Here is a 23,499-nt window from a genome sequence, read left to right as displayed (position 1 = left end):
ATGTAAATAGGGAAACAAAAATGACCTTCGAAATAAGAAATGAATCTCCCTCTTACCGGTCATTCCGAAAATATTAAAATAACTGTTAAAAGTGAAGTAAAAAAATTTGGATAAAAATAAAATTATATTGAAGATAATCTTTTTCAAACAATCAATTTGGTTCAGGCAAAAGGTTAACACTAAACATGCTTTGCTGAACTTTAAAAACGCAGTTTACACTTCTCTACATGAACATAAATTAACACCTTAGTTTTTAAAGATCTAAAGAAAGTTTTCAATACTGTATGCTATGAACTTTTAATCATCATCATCATCATCATCATACGTATCAAGGATTTAGGCCTAGCATGGCCTGTTCCGGCCTTAGAAGTCATCGTTGAATCGTTTAAGAGGACGTCCTGGTTTTCCTTTTCCTAATGGCTTGTACTTTAAGGCTTGTTTTGGTAATTTTTCTGTTTTCATTCTTTGAACGTGTTCCATCCATTTATGTTTATATTTTTTAATTTTTTCAATTACTGGTTCTTGGTTTAATTCTTTCATAATATCTTCGTTTCTTTTGTGATCAAATAGAGTATACTTTGCAGATTTTCTCATAAACTTCATTTCTGCTGTTGTTAATCTTTGTTTGTCTTTTTGTTTTATTGTCCAGATTTCGCTTCCATACATTAAGACCGGTAAGGCTAATGTATTGTATACTTTTAGCCTGGTTTGTTTTTGAACTATGTTTGGTTTAAATATAGAGTTAATTACACCTGTTATTTTTAAATATTTTGCAATTTTTACGTTTATATCTTTTTCATTTTCATATGTGATCATACATCCTAGGTACTTAAATGAATTCACCTGTTCTAAGATCTTGTTATCTAATACTATTTTAGTTCTTGCTGGATCTTGTCCTTTAAAGGCCATAGTGAACTTTTAATTAAAAAAATATATATGAAGTTCATAGGAGTACGAAGTATTGTCCTGGACTGTTTTAAAAATTACCAGAATAATAGATCTCAAAAACTGTAAAAATAAATAACAGCTATACTAGTTCAAATCTTAACATTGTTGTGTGCAACACAATACTCTGTCTTGGGACAGATTGTATTTAGTTCAAATCTTAACATTGTTGTGTGCAACACAATACTCTGTCTTGGGACAAATTGTATTTAGTATTTATATTAAAGACTTCTGCGATCTAAAACTAACATCGCAGAATCTAAAATAAACTGTTTCGTGGATGACAGGATGCAAACCATGATGAATACTGATATGTAATGTAATATAATGACATTTAATACCTAATCTTTTTCAGAACTCTTTCTCTGGTCTCTAACCTTGAACACTGGTTTGAACACCATCTTTCATACTGCTAATTTAGTTTTGGCTAAACTCTCTCTTATATCTTATTATACCAGTCTTCATCTGCACGTGGTTTGTACACTTAGTAAGAATACTCTACGTACTGATTGCAAGCGCATGGGCTAGCAGTTTGGGAGTTTGTCAACCAAACTTTACTCTTTATTGGCTTAAACCAGAAACATTCATGACGGTATAACACTGCTATTCATAAAAAATGATAATGAATACAGAAATAGAAATAAGTCGTTTTTCTTTAGAAGACATAAGTGCATAAATATTTGGTTGCTAAATCAAATAAAGAAACAACATTATACGTGTTTAGCTTCAAAAATATCCAATACTGTAACAAATTTATATGACATGAGGAAACACTTTTCGAATTAAATTTATGAAGGTATATTATTAGGTAATGGTTTGTAGCATATCTGTATTCAAATATCCAGTCTCATGTGTAGACTTTAAACCAACTTTATTTCTATATATATTAGCATGTTACTTCTTCTTCTGTATGTATAGCTTTGCACATGTGAATATGATGATGATGCATTACATAACTGTTTGCAACTTTCGATTACTAAATTTCGAGTTGCGGTTCAAAGCATATTAAAGCTTTGGCCATATGCTGCATACACGGAGTTCTGATTGTCTTTACAAGCCTTTCCAGACGACGGCCATCTCGTTCCTAACAAAACCATCTTAGGATCACAGTTACACCTCTTAGTCAAACAATGCTGGTTATTAATGAGAATAAACTATTATTTAGATATTGGTCAAGTGTAGGTGAATAACTATTTTAATTACCAACTAGTTTCGCCGACGTATGCTGTCGGCTTCATCAGGGTACAATCAGGAAACCAAAGAAAACGAAAACTACAAGCTAAACGTTAACTGGCAATTCTATTTCAATAACAAACTAGCGCGCGTGAAACAATACACACGTGTCGCGGATATATCATTTACTTCACATGGTGTATTCCGATAATTGGATTGCATTTTTTTATATAATAAGCTATATAAAACACAATGAATTAATAAAAGACCCGACAAGTTTATCGGGTCTTTACATACCCGATATGTATTATGAGAAGAGATTAAGGATGTGTGGGCTGCATATACTGGCAGATAGGAGAAAGAGATCATGTGATACAGCTCTATAGACGTCTGAAAGCGTTTATATACCATGCCGGTAGATGCACTCTGCATTTCATAGAGATTTGGAAGAGAACGAGAGATCATCTTTGGAAATTGGGAATGAATGAGGTCAAGAAAGAGGCGAAAGCTAGATTTTTCCTCTTTTAGAACGATGTGATTGCAGTGGCTTAACGTTTGAGATGGCGGGCTTAAGTAGTATGAATGAGTACAAGAAATGATAGGACAACTCATGTGTGGTATATTCTTCTACCGTCCACCTCCTCAATTATTCATGGACTCCCTCACATACGATGCCTATACATCAATTTGTTAATGTTACTTAAATATTGATATAGTTCATTTATTATATCTGATTAATTAAAATTTATTCATTTATTATATTCTGTTAATGCTTAACTATTATGCAATGCATTTAATATGCCGTAAAGATATTTGTGTGACACAAATATCTGACGTACATAAAATATGGTTCGCGGGAAAAAAAAAAATCTGAAACTATAATCTATATGAAATTCAATGTTTGTTTAACTAAAATGAACACATAATTAAATGCTTTCTTCATTAATCGTTTTTTTAATTCAGTAACTTAATATTGCTTCCTTAGATTATTTATTTACGAGAATACTAAATTGATTTAAATCTTATAAACGGAAAACTACATTATCGTGCCACTGCTTTTTTTATTTATTTTTCATTAATAGCATATTAGCTTTCTACCATTTTTATAAAGCTCAGTATAAATCGATGTGTTCTTTCAGATTTTCTATAATGAATGAGATGAAGCATCTTCTCGTTATCAGTTTTCATACCTCTTTTAGGTTATCAACGAGAAAATGAAATCGTGCTTAGAAGTGGAACAGGCTGCTGTTAAAGATGAAGATGCAGCTGGGAATGAAAATAAAAGAAAAGCGTTTCTGGATCATTTAATGGAGTTACATATTAAAGAAAATTCCCTCAGTATTCAAGACATCTATGACGAAATTTGCACCTTTGCGGCAGCGGTAAATAACATAAGTAACCTCTTTTTAACCACGCATTTTATGTGCTACATAACGACATTCACTAAAATGCATTCTTCACTGTTCATTATTGCGATGACGATAAAATATTCTGCTTTAGTTCTGTTCCTTGTCTTCATTTGATAATGGTTCTAATGCTTAAATATTTCAAGCTTTAAGATAACACTCAATTAAACACTGATATCTTTAACATTCTTCAGTGAGAAAAGACACTTTGATTAGGCCTGGATTTTCAGACAAAGCCAGATTGCCCTTTTTGGACGGACATAGCGTGCGTGGTATTTTGGAACCGACAACCTCAACCAAAACTTTCTGAAACTCCAAATAAAGAGTACTTTTACGTTCAAGATATCAGTTTTCACGTGCATAACACTCATTTAACCAACATGCATTAAACATTAAGTTTTTTTCGAATTTTGTTCACAAATAAAAAATAAATAAACATTGATTCTATCCAGATCTCGTAATTTATGATTTGTCTCTCCCAAACCAAAACAATCAACTTTTCCAGACGTCCTATTTCTTTTCAGTGCATTTTCTGTAGATTTTATTCATAGACACGAGTCTCCATCAAATTTAAACATTCTTCTAATTAAAGCAGGGACAGTTTCTGACCAATATTTATTCAATCATTCACAGTCCACATTCGAATTAACTAAACGTTCATGTTGTTATTCTCGTTCAGCCATCTGTAGTTAAATAGACCGGTGTTTTTTCTTTTCTTTTTGAGAACAGCTGAAGCTTGAGATCCTACAAGGATTTCTAGCTTCAGCTGTTCAAGAAACCTCGCCCCTCATCGCATTTTCACACCCACACCTATATGTCGTAGTTATATAATTCATTTCTGGATATAACTAAATTTTCTCCATGTTATTTAAAATAAGAATTGCGACAATTATGGGAATATCTTTTAGTAATTAAAAAAGTAAGAAGAAGGGAAAACAAAAAATGCTTACAAAACAACTTCAGAAATGTCACCTCCTGAAGAAAGAAAAATGATTTGCAGAATCGGACATACTGAAAATCATAAATCAGTATGCTAGTCATCAATTTACTACACAGTTAATAATATAAAAACTTGAATTTCCTCAGTGGCTCTTGACGTTTACGAAAGGATAAAGTAATGTGCTGCCCGCAATAACACACGTATATTTGCCACCAAATTTGCCATTCACACCAATTTGTGCTTCTTATGTTTCGTTATCTGTTTTTTAGTGCTACGTTTTCTTTCGTGAAATCTCGAGGATTCCTGTAATAGAAATATGTGTTCTGTAATAGAAAAGGCATAAAAATAATAGGAATAGTTTTTTAAAGAAAAAACTATACTCACGCACATAAAATCATAAAAGCATTTTGTAAGTCAAATACATTAAATCTAGGAAAATTATGTATATTATCGCCATTATTATTTTCACTTTCGTGCTAAGTGCAATGGTTTGTCATTATCAAGAAATTTTGGCCACTTATAGATCTGTTTATTGCTTATGATTGGGGTCGGGGAAGACGATTATTCTTATCTCTGTTATGGCCATCAATTTGTATGTTCTTCTAGAGATTTGCTTGTTTTGGGATGGAAAATCCCCTGAAAGAATCTTCAGAAGAAAAACCCTTCTACTTCATCGAGCTTACTCATCCTCACGTCAAAACTCCTAATAAAGGTTATTCCCATTCTAGAAGAGATATTAACACGGGTCTTTCTAAACCAAGGGCATCGTAAATACACGAGAGGTCAATGAACCTATAAACACATCAGTGTCAAGTGCAGTGCATTTGAGGTTTGAGTAAGAGAAGCTTGCCATATTTCTTGAACAGTTGCGGGTTGTAGTTCTTCTTGGGTAGATACTTGCAGTTACTTCTTCAAGAAGTCTATTCCAGAGGATAGAGATAGACTGAATAAATGAAGACGGGAAGCAGGTTCGGTGTGTTTACAATTGACAACAGAAGAGCATAGACACTGTCTAACTTCCAGCTATGGCCCCTCATTTTTATTACTATATCAACTGAATAGACAATGTTTCATACGGGAGGATCAAGAGTTAAGAATGTGTCAGCAGAGTTAATTTAAGGTGGTATGGCCATTTAAATGGAATAGGTGAAGAAAGGTTAGTAAAACAGGTGTTTGATGCCAAGATGGTAGGAAAGTGTTCTCAGAAAATCACAGAGTAAGGATTTAGAGCAAATTTTATTACCATTTGCAGGATAACAGTAAATTAGTCTTAAAGAGAGTGGCTCCATTCACTTTGACACAACCATGGAAAGTAGCAAACACATGCAGAGTGATTTGGCTCACCTGCATTCAATTTTAAAGCCCTTTTTCTACATAAAAGCTAAAAGAAAGGAAATGACCCAGTACTTATGGTTTACACTATAGTAAAAATTGGGCATATCATATATAAAAACTGTAACTGCATATTTTTGAAATTTACTCGTAACATATAAAATGAAACAGTGAATGACTCTAATAAATATAGAATTGCTTCTTTTCGAAATGTTTCATTTAATTTACTTACTATATTAACAGTACTTTACAGAAAATAACAGTACTTTATTTTCTCTTTCTATAGGGTTACGGCACAACATCAAGCACCATCAGTTGGTCCCTTTATTGCATGGGACTGCATCCAGAGGTGCAAGACAAAATAGAAGAAGAACAGCGGAACATATTTCGGGATGATTTAGATAGAGAAGTTTTGCTTGAAGATCTGAGAGAAATGAAATATTTGGAATGTGCAATAAAGGTAAAAATCAGATGTTTGTGATATGTTATTGTTTTGGTTCCTGTTGTAATATGACTACTATTTCAATCGGATCATCTTATTGCATAGAATGCAGCGTGTGTGTGTGTGTGTGTGTGTGTGTGTGTGTGTGTGTGTGTGTGTGTGTGTGTGTGTGTGTGTGTGTGTGTGTGTGTGTGTGTGTGTGTGTGTGTGTGTGTGTGTGTGTGTGTGTAAAAAACTTATAATGACAAGTGCATTGCTTCTTGAAACAGCAAATACACATTGTCCACTATATGAATAAGAGATAACGCTATACATCAGGCCTGCACAACATACGAGCCGCATGCGGTTCGCAATGCTATTTATTTTGGCCCGTCTGCCTGATTGAAATTAATTAATCATACGCGGGAATATGAAATTAGACGATTTTAATTCATTTTTTACTAAGACTCTGCATGTTTACGTTCATGCAATTAATGTCACAATCATGTTTCTTTCAACTCGACAATAAATTGCATTTGGAGTTATTCCCACTGCCTTATTTAATAACAAAGTATTACAATCGCTTCGAGGTTTTGTTAGCGCTAGTGTCGGTGCTGGGAAATTCAAAGTTACATCTCCGTGATGACGATTTGATGTCTACGAACGAGAACGAATCGTATTACACAAAGTTGGTCGTGCCTTGACTGGCTTTGGCAGTGTAGCGGTTGGTTGTAGCTGGAACAATACATTACATAACAGTTATCATAACCTGCATTATTGTGAGTTTTTCATCATTAGTTTTTTGTAATTAATATTGTCAATCTCTACACAATTAGCTTAAGTAAAAAGCGTAAAATAATTCGGAACATCGAGCATTTAACCCTGAGTGGACAAACAATTTTTTTTTTATTTTTGTTTAAGGATAAAATAGTGTGCATTGTTTGCCGGGAAACTATCGCTGTGCCAAAACAGTTTAATAAGGTTCCTTAATAAGGTCTCATAAGGTTCCTTCCATAGTCCTGCTATCATCTTGGTGACTCGTCTCTGGATCTTCCCACCTCCCTCCATCAAGAAGAAACCCTGTCGCCCATATATGGGCACAGTAGTCTAGATGGGAGTCTTATCAATGCTCGATACAGAGGAAAAACTAATCTGTTTGTCTATGCTCGTTAGTGTTTTTCAGCAAGCAAATGATTTGATGAGCTGATTTTGCCACTTTTGCGATGTGTCCCCTAAACTTCAACTCCCTATCCACCAACACTCCCAATTCCCTGGCCTCGTCAATCTCCTGGAGTACAGTTCCACCAATGTGATACACTGCTGCCAATCGTTTAACCCCAAAATGCAAAACCTTACATTTTTCCACATTAAATTGACATCCATTCTCCTTAGCCCAGTCCTCCAAACTATCCAAATCATCCTGCAAGATTTTGACATCTTCTGCATTCACTATTGCCCTTCCCAACTTTGCATCATCAGCGAACAAATGAACTTTTCCTCTTAGATCCTTCCATATATCGTTAATGAACAAATTAAACAGCAGTGGTCCAAGAACAGAACCCTGCTGCACACCACTAGTCACAGGCCGTCCTTTGGACTCTACTCCTGAATAAACTACTCTCTGATATCTCTCCATCAACCACCCACCTATCCATCTCACCAACCCTATATCCATTCCCATATGTTGTAGTTTACGGATTAGAATTCCATGTGGTATTCTAATGTTAAATGTCCTGTCAAATGCATTAGCCAGGTCCAGCAGTATCACTGTACCCTTATCCAGTTCAGCCGTCACTGTGTTATAAAACTTGAGCAAGTTACTGAGGCATGATCTACCCTTCACAAAGCCATGCTGTTCCCTGTACAGTATCTCATTTTCATCAATCCATTCCTGTATTTTTCCCTTGATTACTTTCTCCAAGACCTTGACAGCGACACCTGATATGCTGATCGGTCGGTAATTTGCAACAGTAGTCTTGGACCCTCCTTTATGCAGTGGAACTATTTTTCCCTCTTTCCACACCTTCGGGACTAAACCAGACCTGAGACTCAGATTAAACAACATGGTCAAGGGCACTGATAATTCCTTAGCCGCTTCACGCAAGACCCGTGCCGGTATACCATCCAATCCCACAGATGTATTCAATTTAAGGTTCTGTAATATACTATTCGGCTTCACTTCATTCATCACAATTCCCGTATAAATTAATGGTTCCTTCTTTTTTTAATGTCACCACCTGGATGTTATACTCTTGCAAAGTGCTCGCTCAGTAATTCCACTATACCAACTGATTCAGTGACCTCCCCACCATCGTCATTCCTTAAAATCATTTTGTCTTGTACAGTTTTTTTTTAGCTTGCAGCATATTGAAAGAACTGTGTGGGATTCTCTTCAGCTTGCATAGCAAATTTCCTTTCATAATCCGTTTTTGCTTTTTTTACCACACTAGTTACCCTTCTGGCCTGCGATTTATACCGTTCCTGTGCCTGCATTTCACCTTTTTCTTTAAATTCCTTCCACAGTTATTTCTTTTTTTGCAGCTCAAGCTTAATGGTGTTATTCATCCATTTAACCCCTACTTGTTTTACTATTCGGACCCTAGGTATACAATCAGCCATAATCTCCTGTAAATGCTCCTTGACCACTTCCCATGCTCTATCGACATCCAACCCTTGCAGTTTTACATGCCATTGCACTGATCCAGGCAATCTCCTATATGTGGAATTGCCAGCACGGTAATTCCACATATACCCTGTCTTAATCGAAAATTCCACACCTTTAGCCACCTCCCAGGTCAAGACCTTATGATCACTCTCACCAGTAGGTGGCAACATAGTCATATTCATTACAGTCAAATTCTCAGATGCTATTACCAGGTCAAGCACTCTCATACCCCTAGTATTTTCAATTACATGCTGTCTCAGATAATTATCCCTTAATAATTGAATAAAATCCATTTTTTTCCTCACATGTGTCCTCTCCTCCTTCCAATCAATGTTACCATAGTTGAAATCCCCCATAATAATTTCCCTCCTTCCAATCATTTCATCAATTTGTTTATGCATACTATCTCCACCATCTATTCCCTCACCAGGTCTATAGCAGCACCCAACTGTATATTTTATTCTTCCAGACTCAATCTCACACCAAATAGCCTCAAATGAGCTCTTTTCACTATCCAGCGAAACAACTTCAATTCTCCTTGGCTGCAGTTCATTTTATTCTCTCTGTCCCTTCTAAACACACTATAACATACACATTCTATCCCACTAACCATATCATCTTCCGTCAGCCATGTTTCACTAATGCCAATAACCTGTGGCTAGGAAGAGCCAATCAAGCCCAAAAGTCTTCCTTCTTGTTCCTAATACTCCTGGCATTAGTATACATGAAATGCATAGGTCCCTTTGTCCCATGTATTTCTAACTATCCCATTCCGATTTCTTGTTCTTAGTACTGGCTGGGGTACATTATATACATTCTTACACTCAACTGTCTCACTGATGTCTGCATATCCACTCCCCCCCCCCCATTGAGAATTCTAGTTTCCATGGTTCTGCACATCCATTTTCACTTCATTCAGCAACACTTTTTCCAGTCTCCGCACACCAAATCCATTCAAATACAGGCATCCATCTAGTATAAGTCCTTTCGCCCTTCAAACTCATTCCACACGTCCACGAATTCCATACCACACCGTCTGCATAACCTGCGCATAAAGTCATTTGCGATTATGGCCCTCCTTCTAAACTCCTCTCTGTCGTACCGCTGCAACAGACTCACCATCCTAACTCTATCACTCTTTTCTTTCGCTACCTTTAACAATACTTTCAAGTCATAAAAAAATTCATTTCATTCGTACCTTTCAATTCATTCGTACCCGCCACAACTGTTAATTCTTTCACCCTCTGTTTTTGCGCTCTAATACTCTCACTTACATCCTTAAATTTCGCACCCGGTAAGTACAATTTAGTTAAACTCCCATCTATCACTCCTCTTAATAACGAGTCACCATACAACACTCTTTCCTTCCTTCATTCCAGAAACTCTCCCACTCTTACTCTTATTTTTCCTTTCAAACACTTGTTTATTTTCGTTAGCCGAGGCACTCTGGAAAGAGTTTTGCAGGTACTCTAACTGTCGCTGCGCACTTTGTATCACTGCGCGCAACCTAGCGATCTCACTCTCTACAAATAAGTCCTCATTTTTTTCTTCATTAAAACCATTTTCTCTCTCTGTATAGTTGCTTTCACTCTCTCTTTGATCACCGCTCTCTGTGCCATCTTGTACAACATCGCAATTCACTATCATGCCACTATTTTCACTCACATTCTGGCTTTCTTCAACCATAACTATCTCACGACCTTACACATACTTCAATTCCTCACTTTGCTTACACTTTCTGCACATTTTCCCACCACTATCACTTTCCATCCAAACTCCAGCCTCCTTCTCGAATGCATACATCCCACACACACATCACACTGGACAAACTCCCTCACATTACTTTACATTACAGTTTTTGAACAAAGGCGTCGTATTTTTGGACGCCATTATCTTACGTCGCATTGGCGCCATGTGCATTTCTATGAAACGTATCGTTAAAATACTAAGTTAAATAAAACGGAATTCACACCAAAATCACACAGACACAACAAGTTACCAAAAATAGACACTATTACGTTAAAATTTAAACCAATATTCCAATTTTCACTCAAAATTATACTTAACTTTCGAGAGCTCTCTGAAAACACTACACACCGTGTAGTGCTTTCAGAGAAGTTTTCATAATGAAGATGAGTTTGTGAAAGATTGCATCCTTACTTGTGATTTTATGTCCAGTAAACCTGAGTTTGTTTAAAAATATTAGCCTATCAAGAAGAACTGTTTCTGATCATATTAAAGATATCGCTGATGACATCCAAACTTCTTTGAAAGTAGATTCAGCAGAATTTGTGTTTTACTCATTAGCCATCTATGAGACTACTGATCTGTCAAATACTGTACAAATGGTTATATTTATACGGGGAATAACTAGAGATTTCAATATACGAAAAGAATTTCTTGCTTTTAAATCAATGAAGGGGACAACTAAAGGTGTAGATTTATTTGAAATGGTCAATTAAAGGATTTCGATTAACCATATGAAAAACTGACTGGCCTCGCTACAGATGCTCCATCCATGGTAGGTTGTGAAAAAAGGCTCGTGGCTCTGATTAAGAATGAATTTAAGAAACTAAATTGAATCCAAATGCCTTAATTGTGTGCCACTGCTTCATTCATATAGAAAATCTATGTGCAAAGTTACTCAAAATGAACAGCGTCATGAATGTAGTAACAAAGGCCACTAATTTGATAAAAAGTAACGGGTTGAACAACAGGAAATTCATAGAATTTTTGCGAGATCTTGAAGCCGAATATGGGGACTTATTGTACCATTATGAAGTTAGGTGGCTAAGTGGAGCTCAAATGCTCAAGCGATTTTATGAACTTAAAGACGAAGTGAAAATTTTCTTGGACATTAAAGGTGTCCCCATTAAAGAATTGGTGGATGAAAAGTTTCAAAGTGATTTGGAATTTTTAGTAGACATAACTAGTCATTTAATTAATCTAAATTTGAAATTACAAGGCCCCCAATCAGCTAATGACCTCTTTACTCACTCATATCAAGAGCTTTGAATCGATCCTTCAATCATTTTTTACCAAACTGAAAAAAAAAACCGCTTCATACATTTTCGAAAATTAAGAGAACACAGTCCAAAATCAACAAGTGAGTATGTTGATGAGTGTCAAAGTGTTTTGAATCAATTTCAAAGGAGATTTGAAGATATAAAAAATCAAAGAATTGTGTTACAAATATTTGAAACACCTTTTGATATACGCCCTGAGGGAGCTTCCGATTCCTTGCAATTAGAGTTGATTGACAACACTTTGAGATCGAAATATAGTAATCTGTCTATATTGGACTTTTACAAATCCATTGATTCTGAGAAATTCCCTTCTTTAAAAAAATAACGCCTTGAAAATAGCTTCTCAGTTTTCTACTACTTATAAATGCAAGCAATGTTTATTAAAAAATTAGTCTTCTTCACGAAAAAGCAGTTTCAGCCTTAAAACTAAAACACTTAAGATTAAAGGTAAGCTTCATTAACTTTGATGAAATATTTATTATGCTATTATTGCTTTAATTTTCAATTAAAATAAAATAAATATAATTTTTAAATAAAATAAATATAGCCTTTGCTTGATTGTTATAATTATATGTCTTCACAATTGTAATTAAAAGATATCATATCAGATGAGAATGTTGCATTGCACATTTACTTATTGAGACGTGTATATTGCACACTACATACACTACATATAATAGTTAAAATTTCCCAGTCATCTGCGGAAGTTTTTAAATTAGGAAATTTAAAAACTTCCGCAGTTTTTAAATACTAAAATGGTTCCCCACCCCTACTCTAAGCAGTCAATCAGTTAAGGCTAAATGTTCATTGCAAACGTATTTGCTTGAAGACGTCATTATCTTACATGACAAGTTAGGGACCAATCCTCGCCACACATAACTTGACCTTGATACATAGCTTGGCCTTAGTGTGAAGAGTTACTTATTTATCATCGATTTCCAGATATGGCGTATATCTAGAAATTCTCAAGGCATATACTGTCTACTATGACAGAACTATCATGATTAAGTTCGTATATTATTACTAATCTTCTAATAATTTTCCTCCAAATTAGTCTATTACTTGTCGGTACTACAATGTTTTCATATCTAACAACCAGCTTTCTATGGAACTTATGATCTTATTAATCTACTTGGATCTGTGTCTTTCTTTATGTCTTCTTCACATCAAAAACCGGTTTTGCTCACCATTCCTCCCATTCTATTTAAGTGTACATACTACCTTGTATTATCCCCGCTCACACAACTTCTTGAATGTTAGCAATGCCAAGTTCCTTCTTAGCTCGCACAGACCAACTCTGCAGAGTGGAACAGATTCTTGTGGTCTGATGAATACCGTTATCAGTAGTACCAAGCTGATGGTAGGGTGCAGGTGTGGAGTCGACAGCAGGAAGGCATTGTCCCGTCAAGATGTTGTGAATCTCTGATAGTTTGAGGATCCTTCTCATGTGACAGGAGAGGGCTTTAAACCCTGCCAGATACCAGAATGTGCTGACTGATCACGTACGCATTTTCATGTCTTTGGGCTTCCTGCAGGTGATTGTCTGTGCAGGACAATGCGCTGCCCAACCGGCCCGCAACCACCAGCCACTCGATCGAGGAACACTCATCTGAGTATGGGACCATCCAGTGGCCAAAAGGTTCCCGAATTTAATTTCCGAATCTCTCTGTGTGGGATCCCGTACATCGAGACATCAGATCCATATATCCGGGACCAAAGCCTGATGTGGAGTTGTGGACAATGTTGCAACAGACATGGTTGCAATTACCTCCCGCAACCCTCCAGCATCTGGTGGAGTCAATGCTATTTGTCATAAAGTAAAATTCTCATTTTGATAACCTCTATTTGGCCTGAGACCAGCTTGATCTTTTAAGTTTCTCTTTTACTATGTTTTCTAGCTTCTTCTCAGCATGCTTGCATAGATCTTACTTGTAGCACTTAGCAGACAAATTCTTCTATAATTCTCACATTCAGTTTTATTCCCATTGTTATAGACGGGAACTGTAGAGATCTAATCCAGTCATCTGGAATTCGATCTTTTGATCCTTCCCTCTAAATTATGCAGTGTAGCCAGTGCAGAATTTTATTGTTCATATTTTAAGCATTTCTGGGCGAATATAATCTACTCCAGCTTCCTTTCCACATTTCAGGTATTTGGTAGTTTTTTCTACCTCAAGTATTTATATGTACTCCTGTTTGTATTCCCCTTCAATATTTTCATTCATTGCTTGTTTCCTTTGACAGTTTTACGACATAATTACTCCAGACATCTAGAATATAATTATCGTCAAATTTTATCTGATCTTTATCATCTTTAATTCCTTATACAGTATTGTTTACTCCATTTCTAAGATTTATCAATAGCCTCCAGAACATTTTGCTACCTTCCTGATATTTATTTTCTATATTCTTATTCCAGTCTTCCCGTTACTTTTGTTTAGCTACTTTTAAACATTGCCCAGCTCTCTTACATTTTTCTCTGCATTATATTGAGCATCTTCCGATTTAATTGGTAAGATCTTTCGGTATGATTTCTTCTTTCGAGGAGTGTTTTGTAACTTCTTATGTCCATCATGGTGCTGTAATTTTTATGTCCTTGTAGATTACTTCACCAAGTACCACCCTAACTCAATCAATTAATGTCTTCTTCAAAGTTTGCAACTGAGACTCGTAAGTTTGTGTCTCGTTTGTGAAATTTTTTCGTTTTTTTCTTCAATAATATTTATATAATTAAGTGTACAGTTACCAGTAAAAGCTGCTCAACTATAATTCCTTTTAAAGGTTTATTTTATATTCTGCTTTTCAATGTGATATTCATTTTATCTTGCTTATAAGTAAGTGATAGTAACTTCCAATTTCAGATCTTGAAATTGGAAGTTACACTCTTGAATTGAAACTGTACACTCTTGAATCCTGAGCCAATATGAAGATATCACTATCAGTAATAATATAGTATATGAGACTTTCCTCATTTCTTTGTTCTTCAATCGAATTTGTACACACTTTTATTTTGGAATATGACCTTTGATTTGTAATTTGACTTTTAATAGGTGTTAGTGATAACCATCTATATTCTGAACAGATAATTAGCAAATCCTTATCATTATTTGCTTTGCTCTTTTCTCCAAGTTTACCAATCAGGATTTACTTAGACCAGAATTTGTTGCTGTTTTCTTATTTAATTCTCGATACGCTCGAATTTTGTTTTCGTTACCTTTCTTGTTGGCCTTGGTAAGACAGAAGACAAATATTATATGATTGGCAGCAATCTTTGAAATTTTATCTAGAAAAAGTTTCTCGCTTCCTGTTCTGAATGGAATTTAAATGAACGTCGTTCTAATGATTTTTTAAAATTCCTAATATCATGTTAAGCAGCGTAGAGAGAGTACACGTGATGAATATAACTAAAACGGAAATAACCACTCATAAAACTTTTTCTCATTTTTTAAATCATTACGTTTATCACGGTACGTTATACATGCAAAGTAGAATAATGTCTACTGTAAATATATTTAAAATTTATTAAACTCCGAAGTGTATTTAACTATATTTTCTTTATAATCCGAAGGAAACACTTAGAATATTTCCCACTGTACCTTTCGTTTCACGGCAAGTTTTGGAGGATATTGATATCGGTAAGTATTTTGCCTTTACTTTATTATTAGTATTTTTTTCAGTTACGATTAAAATGTTTTTTGGTTTAGCATGCAGTCATGTATGTTAATAAAAATATATGCATTCTAGTTTTTGTACACCTTTTTAGCCAGTTGTGCTCTCTCTAAAAATAAAAAAGTCGGCACCGCTCACTCAATTACTTTTAACATTTCAACAATTTCAATAAGACAACTCGCAGTTTGTTATTATTTGAGTCCCGATTCCGTTGTTACTAAACTGGTCTTATTAATGTGAAATGTTTGATGATATTGAACATTTTTAAGAAATGTAAGCTTTTTATTGAATGTTTCTCAATTAAATTGAAAGAGATATATTGGAGTCTCCCATATAATTTCTATTCTTGAGTTAAAGAAGCTAGAGTTAAATATTTTTTCCCTAGCTTCTCCACTTTTGGGAGGAAGAAGGCAGGGAGGTAGGGAAGATAATGCAGTTCGAGTTCTTTGTTCCAATCTCAGTGATGGTTCTCGAACCCCGTCGATTTCACAATCATCTAATGGTTTACCTTCCCCAGTCGGAAGGCTGTAGAAACGGAACTCGAAGAAATTAAATTTTCCGGGACAGATTCCTAACATGAACCTTGCTATTCGTCCTCGTAAAGTGACAGAAAGTTCAAGAGCATGCAACTGACACGAAAAACCAACTTAATTAGCAAAGCTAACTAAATTTTAGTGACGGAGAAGGTTGGAATATCTATAACCTTTTATCAACATTACTAAAGGCGTACCAATAATTTATGAAAAATGTAATATTCTCGATAATTCTCCCTCGCTTCATTTGTGGTGATTTTGGGAAGACAATTCATTCCCGCTGCATTCACTGGGAAAGAAATAAATGTCAGAATGGCAAGGTCAAACACAAACGAATTTTGATCCAGATGAAAAGGAACGTTTGTTTTTCTGTTAAGTTTCATAATTTAAGGATTAAATGTTGACTGAAAGATATTCCAATATAAAAAAAACATAAGAAGTTCATTAAAATTCAATATTCGGGTTTTTTGACGATGTAATGCAGATTACATCTACATTGAACAACTTTTTTATATTTGGAATCTATATTTCATGTGAGGAAAGTTATTAGAAATTAATTATTAATAGTTATTAATAGAAAACAAATTAATAAAGAAATATCATTTCATTTCATAGAACAATCTTGGTTAAATACATGTGTTTTTAGACAGCTACAGAATTCCTAAAGGAACCCAATGCTGTGTTCACATTTACAGTCTTCATCGAAATCCTGATACCTTTCCTGATCCTGAAGTGTTTGATCCAACTCGGTTCTTTCCTGAAAACAGCAAGGGTCGTCATCCATATGCATTCATACCGTTTTCTTCTGGACCTAGGAACTGCATTGGTAGGACAGCATTTGACATTCAGCTAATATAGGTTATTTATAATGTTGTTAATTACTGAACACGCTCAGACTACGGAATTCCTGAAAAAAGATGCATATGAACATATCGCTTCATATTATCTTTATAAAAGTATAAATAATCGGGTTCATAGTATGGATAAATCTCTCTCTGAAGTATCAGTTTGAGTGAGGTATATTACTTATTTAAGAAACCGTAGAACCAAAATAAAATTATTGGCTTCTGTTTTGACTGGCATTTCTGACTGCTCGCTGAAGTATTTTCCGAAAGTTGTCTCGTTGTGAAGTTGTTGCGTTTTAAACAATTAATCCATTTAAAATACATATGATTAATCATAATAATAATTATGATTAATATATTGTTGTTGTTTATTTTTTTATTTATCTATCCCGCAAATGAGAAGTTGAAAACCTGTAACATAAAAATAAATGGAAAAGCAGTTAAGGATAAACAGGAAATCTCTTAACAAATTTCATGAAAAACTAGGAGCTGTATTCATTAGGATAAATTATGCGCAGGTTCTTCTGATGAATAGCGGTAGTAGGAATAGACGGAATGAAGAGACAAGCATTGAAGTTGATTTGATATGTTAGGAGTTGAACGATATAGTGGTTGAATGCGACTGTGTTCTTTCCTGATTATAGGAAACGAGTAAATGGTAGTGGCTTATTATTTCGAGCAGTTCCTATGAAAGTACCTATGAAAGCATAATGGAAAAACACAGTGAATAAAAAAGTGACTGGAGGAAGTAAGCTAGAGAGTAGATTATTTATTTAGGTGGCTGGTCCTCCTGCATACAATCAAAATTCCGAAGGAGATTTTAAGTGCATCGCCCCAAGATCTAAATGTTTATCAGAGAATGCGAAGAATAGGAATTTCTGGTGAGTCGCGAAGAGGCTATATCCATAGCCTCTTTACGGTTCGTCAGAAATTTATGTTTATGTTTATGTCAGGATGATCAAGATGTAAAAGTGAGCACAACTAAAGAACACCTTGTATTCGATAGAAATCGGAACATTATCAAGAAGTATCACTTATTAAAATAAGATTATTCTTCCAGTTAAGATGACAGCATTGTGTTTTGATAATATTGAAGTTAACTAGATTATATATACTATACTCGAGAAAGCTGAGGAGATAAGTGATTAAGACATCAGTTATGGCAGATTTGAGGCTTGTATCATTTGATTACTAGGTGGTTTTCCAAATTAAGAATTGAAGTATCATCATCGAAACTATGAGTAGAATTTGAAGTCAGACCGAGAAGGTTTATTGAGGTATAACATCGTGGGCTCTTGTATATCGTATATATCAAAATATAGTAAAATATGCTACTTAATTATTATTCATAAAAAATAAAATAATAATGGAGGAAGCCACCCTCAGATGACACGCAACGAATGACTATAGTGGCAACTGGCAATGTTATCACAAAGAAAGAAGTATTCTAAAAATCGACACGTACGAGGAAGAATTCATCATAACACTTACATTATCGGAATCACTTACATTAATTTAAATGTTTTTATTCGTAAAATATTCGGCTAATTCCATAGTCATTGTCAATACAATTATAGAAAAACCCAAAAAAGAGAACCACAGTTCAATTGATAGCGCGTGATATTATGTACGCTATGCAGAAAATTAGCTCCAGCTGCATTGCAATAAAATAAGATTACAATAAAATGGTATAGCTAATAAATTATTTTTAAATATAAACAATACATTAATTATAACTTAGGGAACAGATGAATGGTGAGTTTTCGCTGCATTGAGTATTAACGCAACTTTCCAAAATTGAGAAATCATAGCAATCGTTGTTATTCAGGTTTGGGTTGTCAATGTGTACTTCTCAGCTTTCTTTGTATAGTCTTTTCAGAAGAATATAACTCTTGTGCAACAGTTTGGCTTGTTTTACTGAATCCTGTGTGATAACACGTGGTTTTCTAACCCATATTTATTGGATTCTTTAAGAGAAATATATTCTTGATGTTTTCCCAGGTTGAATTTGTGCAGACTGACCAGCCTGTCCATAATAACATTCCATAAAATTTGATTCTTGGATTTATTGAATTAATTTTTTCAGGAACTTCATGAAGACTGGACAAGGAGGGGTACCTAATTATTGATTATTTTATCGATAGTTTTTTATTATAACCATTAGAGATAATTTTTCTGATTCCTTCACATTTTTGTGAAGGAATCTGTAAAACATATTGATTGCACCATATGTCTTACAAGGGTGATGGTGTGAGTTAGAATTAACGTGTTTATCAGTATGAGTTAATTTTCTAGAACTGTAGACTACCATTTGGTTGATGTAGATTTGAGTTAACAGCTATGTTGTCTGTCCTTTCCCCAACTTTAGCTAATTACTTTATAGAACATTTCGAGCAACATATTCTGGACGTTTATTCACCTAAACCATTGATTTGGTTCAGATATATTGATGACGAATTTGCTGAATGGTACATCTCCTTGTTCAGTCTTCATGAAGTTCTTGAAAACATTATTGGGTTCTTTAAGAGAAATGTATTCTTGATGTATTTCTAAGTTTAATTTGTGTAGACCGACCATTCTGTCCATAATAATGTTCCATAAAATTTTATTCTTGGGTTTATTGAATTAATTAAAAAAAATTAAAAAAAAAACACTTCACCAAGTCTTCTTGTACTGAGATTTTTCTTTGGTTTGTATTTAGTTGCTATAAACGTTGCAAATGGGTCCTTCACACTTGAAATAGTTAGAACATCGTTTTTGTTCAGAGGTGGATTATGTTTGAGCATTTCACATGCTTCTTTGAATTTCCTCTCGAACTAGGTTTTGGTGCGGTGTAGGGACTTAGTACCTTTCCAATCAATTCTGTGGTATGTTTGGAGTGCGTGGTCAGAAAGGCCGGTTTTTCCAAAATGGAGGTACTTAATGTGTCGTTTGTGTTCGTCCTTTCCTTCCTAATTAGGATGGTTCGTACTGTTTCTCCCTATATATGGTAGATTACATGTGCATTGTATTTTGTAAATCCCTGGGTGGGCTGGGTGTGGAAGAGGATCTTTGGAAATACTGAGTAGGTGTCTTAATGTTGTCAGGGATTTCAAGGTGGTTTTGATGTTGTATTTATGTAGTGTTCTGTCTATGTTTTTGGAAGTGCTTCTAATATAAGGTATGGCAATAGCATTCTTGAAATTTTTTTTTGTTTTTAGTGGTATCTCTGTGGAGGATCTTGTGAATAGTTTTTTACTGTATCTATTTTTCATAAATGTATGGTTGATGATCTTGTATTCCTGGTTTAGAGCTTGTTCATTTGAACAAATCGTTTGAGCTCTGTGTTTAAGGGCGCTTGTGACCCCTAGTTTTTGTGCCGGATGGTGATAAGAATTTTTGTGTGTGTACTGGCCTGTGTAGGTAGGTTTGCGGTAGACTGAGAAGGAGAGACAGCCTGAGGGAAGACGTGACGACTGTGTCTAGGAACGGAAGAGAGTTGTTTTTTTCCATTTCAATGGTGAATTGGATACGTTTGTGATTTTTTTGCTAAGGTTACTAAGGAATGTATTTAGTGCACTAAATACATTCACGGAATTTATTCGCTTTCGCCATTTCGCCGTGGGGCCAAATATCGTCGACGTATCTGAGCCAAATTTTGGGATTAGGCACGGTGACTCTAGAGCTCGTTGCTCAAAGTCTTCCATATAAAAGTTAACTATTGAGAGAGGAGGAGCCCATGGCTGTACCCTCTTTTTGAAGGTAAATATTGTTTTGCTACTCGAAATATCCAGAGCCGAGTACGTGGGCAAAAAGGGCCGTGGTGTCGTGTGGAAATACTGTATGTTCTGTAGGAGCAAGTTAGTATCATTGATTGGGGCTTTGGTGAAAAGGGAAGTTATGTCAAAGCTGACTACTAAATCTTGGTCGTTGAGTGTAACGTTTTTAATTTTGTTCATGAAATGTTGTGTATTTTTTATGTAGGAAGGGGAATGACCTACCAATTCCTTGAGTGTGGCCGCTGATTTTTTGGCTAAGTGGTAATTTGGGCTGTCGATTCCTTCGACAATCAGGGGTAGTGGTGTGTGTCTGTTTTGTGTATTTTTGGCAGACCATAAATTCTGGGCGCGCGGGCATAATGAGGAATTAGTTTTTTAGTTGTTTCTTCTGGCCATCTGTTAACGAATTTAATTAATTCAGTTGTTTTCTTTTTGATGCGTTTCCCTTCTGAACAAGTCCAGAAGAAAATTGCAGTATAACAATCTGAACAATAAAACAATATTTTATTTATTTATTATTATTTTTATTTTTTTATTTTTTTATCACTAGAGGTCAGGCTAAGAAAATATTAATTAACAGCGTAGATTTAATTTACAGTATGGAGTGCAAGAGCATCTAGCTTGGCACTTGATATAACATTTGACGTTTCGAACCCTGTATGGAGGTCAAAAAGTCAAGTGTTATTTTATTAATAATAAGTAAAATAATCATTTCAACATGTGTGTTTTGTGTCCCTAAATTTGGAAATAGAAACTTTCGAGATGAAAGTTACATTGCCCTCGAAAAGGCAACAGGATAATGGTTTCCATCCAGCCTCTTATAAAAACTCTACCTTTTTTTTGGAGAACGACTAGTTAATGGCTTGCTTTTAGCTCTCTAGACACCCGTTTCAGTAGCATGACAGGTTTTTGCACGACTGAAGGCATACTGCTGAAGCATGCATCAGACAGCTGAAGATTATTTAATATATTTCTGGTGAAAGATTAGGCGGCCATGCTGAGAACGGTTTGTGGTATTGTAGGAGATGATTTCGATTGAGTTTACAAAAGCCAGTGCTATGGATTTTAGACATTGGATAATGTTACCGTGGTACCACCAGGACGTGGGGAGGTGTAAACAAGGCATGGCAGAAGTTATGGCAAAAGCCTTTGATCCTGAAAGAATGACTGTACAGGATCGAGAGCTGATTAAGCAGTAGACAAATGCAATCTTTATACGAAATGTGATTTGTGTTTCCTGATGATTTTGTCTATCTTTGGATTAGACTAATAATGTCCCCACCCTTCATCCAGAAATCGAATATCTTAGAAATATCGAAAATGAAACCCATCACTATTTCAGATAAAATACGAGTATCAGAGTTTAAAATCGGTTGTTGATTCTAAACTTTAATAAATGATTCGATTCACGATGTATTAGCAGTTGTCTCCAGTACTTTTATCCAATGTTTTTAAATTCATCGATTTATCATTACTATTGTTTATTATTCCGATTTAATAACGAGCTATCGCGAAATTTTCAGAGTATACTTAATGAAGTGTGCAATGTAAATTATGCTTTTAAATCTTATATCTTTAACAGGACAAAAAGTTGCAATGATGGAAGTTAAAACTGTTATTTCCAAAGTCATTCGGCACTTCCGAGTCCGCTCACTAGACCCACCTGAAGAAGTTCCTCTAGTGGCCACAATAGAACTTTTCTCTAAAGTGCCACTCCGACTACAGTTAAGTCGAAGACAACTGTAAAATTTAAGTAATTGTGTCCAGCCAGTGAAAAAATCAAGTTAACACAACTAGTAATAATAACACTAATCCTTTCTTTTATCCTTTATTTTTTTTTCTGTTGTTTTCTCTCATTTATATTTTCGTTTCTCGTTTTTCGTTGTCTTTTGATTAAAATTGTAAGTCGTATCATGTATTTTGTATGCTAGAAACGGTATTTTCGGTTATTTAAAATTTTAATTATAATTAAATTAATAATAATAAATGTTGTTAACATTGCCATTATTATTGTAACGTGCACTGTAATATCTGGAAACTCTCAGATTCTTATAATGTGAATAATTAACAGAAGAGCAAAGTGCAATATCTAGAATAAAATATACAACCACTTGTAGTTCCATTAGGCATTGGGTGTCCAGCATTTCATGGATAAACGTATACAAAATTGATATACTGTATATAAAAAGTTAAACAAATAATAAATTGAATTTCTTATATACACCGTATTATTATATTTTTATAAATACCTCATGTGATGACTGCACAAATAAACTGATATTAATATATATTTACTTCAGAGCACAAGATTTTTTTTGTATCTCTTTCTCATAGACAATATCAAGGTATTTTCTGGTTTGCTTTTCTTCTCTGGTAGAATATGGTCTAAACGAATGATTCAAAATTCCATGACATTAATCTTAAGTTATGGCCGTCTTCATGTGTTATTGAATCTATTTATATACTTATCCACTATGGATGTGTTTTCAAGTCACGTTACTACATATTCGGGTGGTGGCAAACGTTGCATTTTACTTCTTAGAAGTAACTGATAAACACACAGGATATCATACATTTAATGATTGTATTACTCTTATACTTTTAGGATCATAATCTAAGCATTATTAAAACATTTTGTATCCAGTACAGCAATTTTATACAAAGTGTGGAGTACAATCACTACTTCAAAAAATATGCATTTTTTCCCCTCAAATTCAAACAAATACTTTAATTTTCTTTTAGATAAACTACATTGGTGTGCTGTGGTATTAACAATTTCACATAAC

At 34.7% G+C, this 23,499-nt stretch overlaps 1 protein-coding gene across 1 annotated transcript; it reads left to right on the top strand.

The window, feature by feature from the left end:
- Positions 1 to 11,531: 11,531 nt before the first annotated feature.
- On the top strand, positions 11,532 to 22,459 carry LOC150099579 (cytochrome P450 4V2-like). The gene is made up of 3 exons (XM_090403467.1): positions 11,532 to 11,784; positions 16,757 to 16,936; positions 22,296 to 22,459. The coding sequence occupies exons 1-3, from the start codon at positions 11,532 to 11,534 to the stop codon at positions 22,457 to 22,459; spliced, it is 597 nt and encodes a 198-aa protein (XP_090259593.1).
- Positions 22,460 to 23,499: the final 1,040 nt, after the last annotated feature.

The sequence above is a fragment of the Typopeltis vanoorti genome, chromosome 14 (genome assembly GCF_054136105.1).
Source record: "Typopeltis vanoorti isolate ZY-2024b chromosome 14, IOZ_Tvanoo_1.0, whole genome shotgun sequence".
Classification (NCBI taxonomy): domain Eukaryota; kingdom Metazoa; phylum Arthropoda; class Arachnida; order Uropygi; family Thelyphonidae; genus Typopeltis; species Typopeltis vanoorti.
Note: the sequence above shows the minus strand (reverse complement) of the source record. Positions and strands in the feature narration are given on the sequence as shown.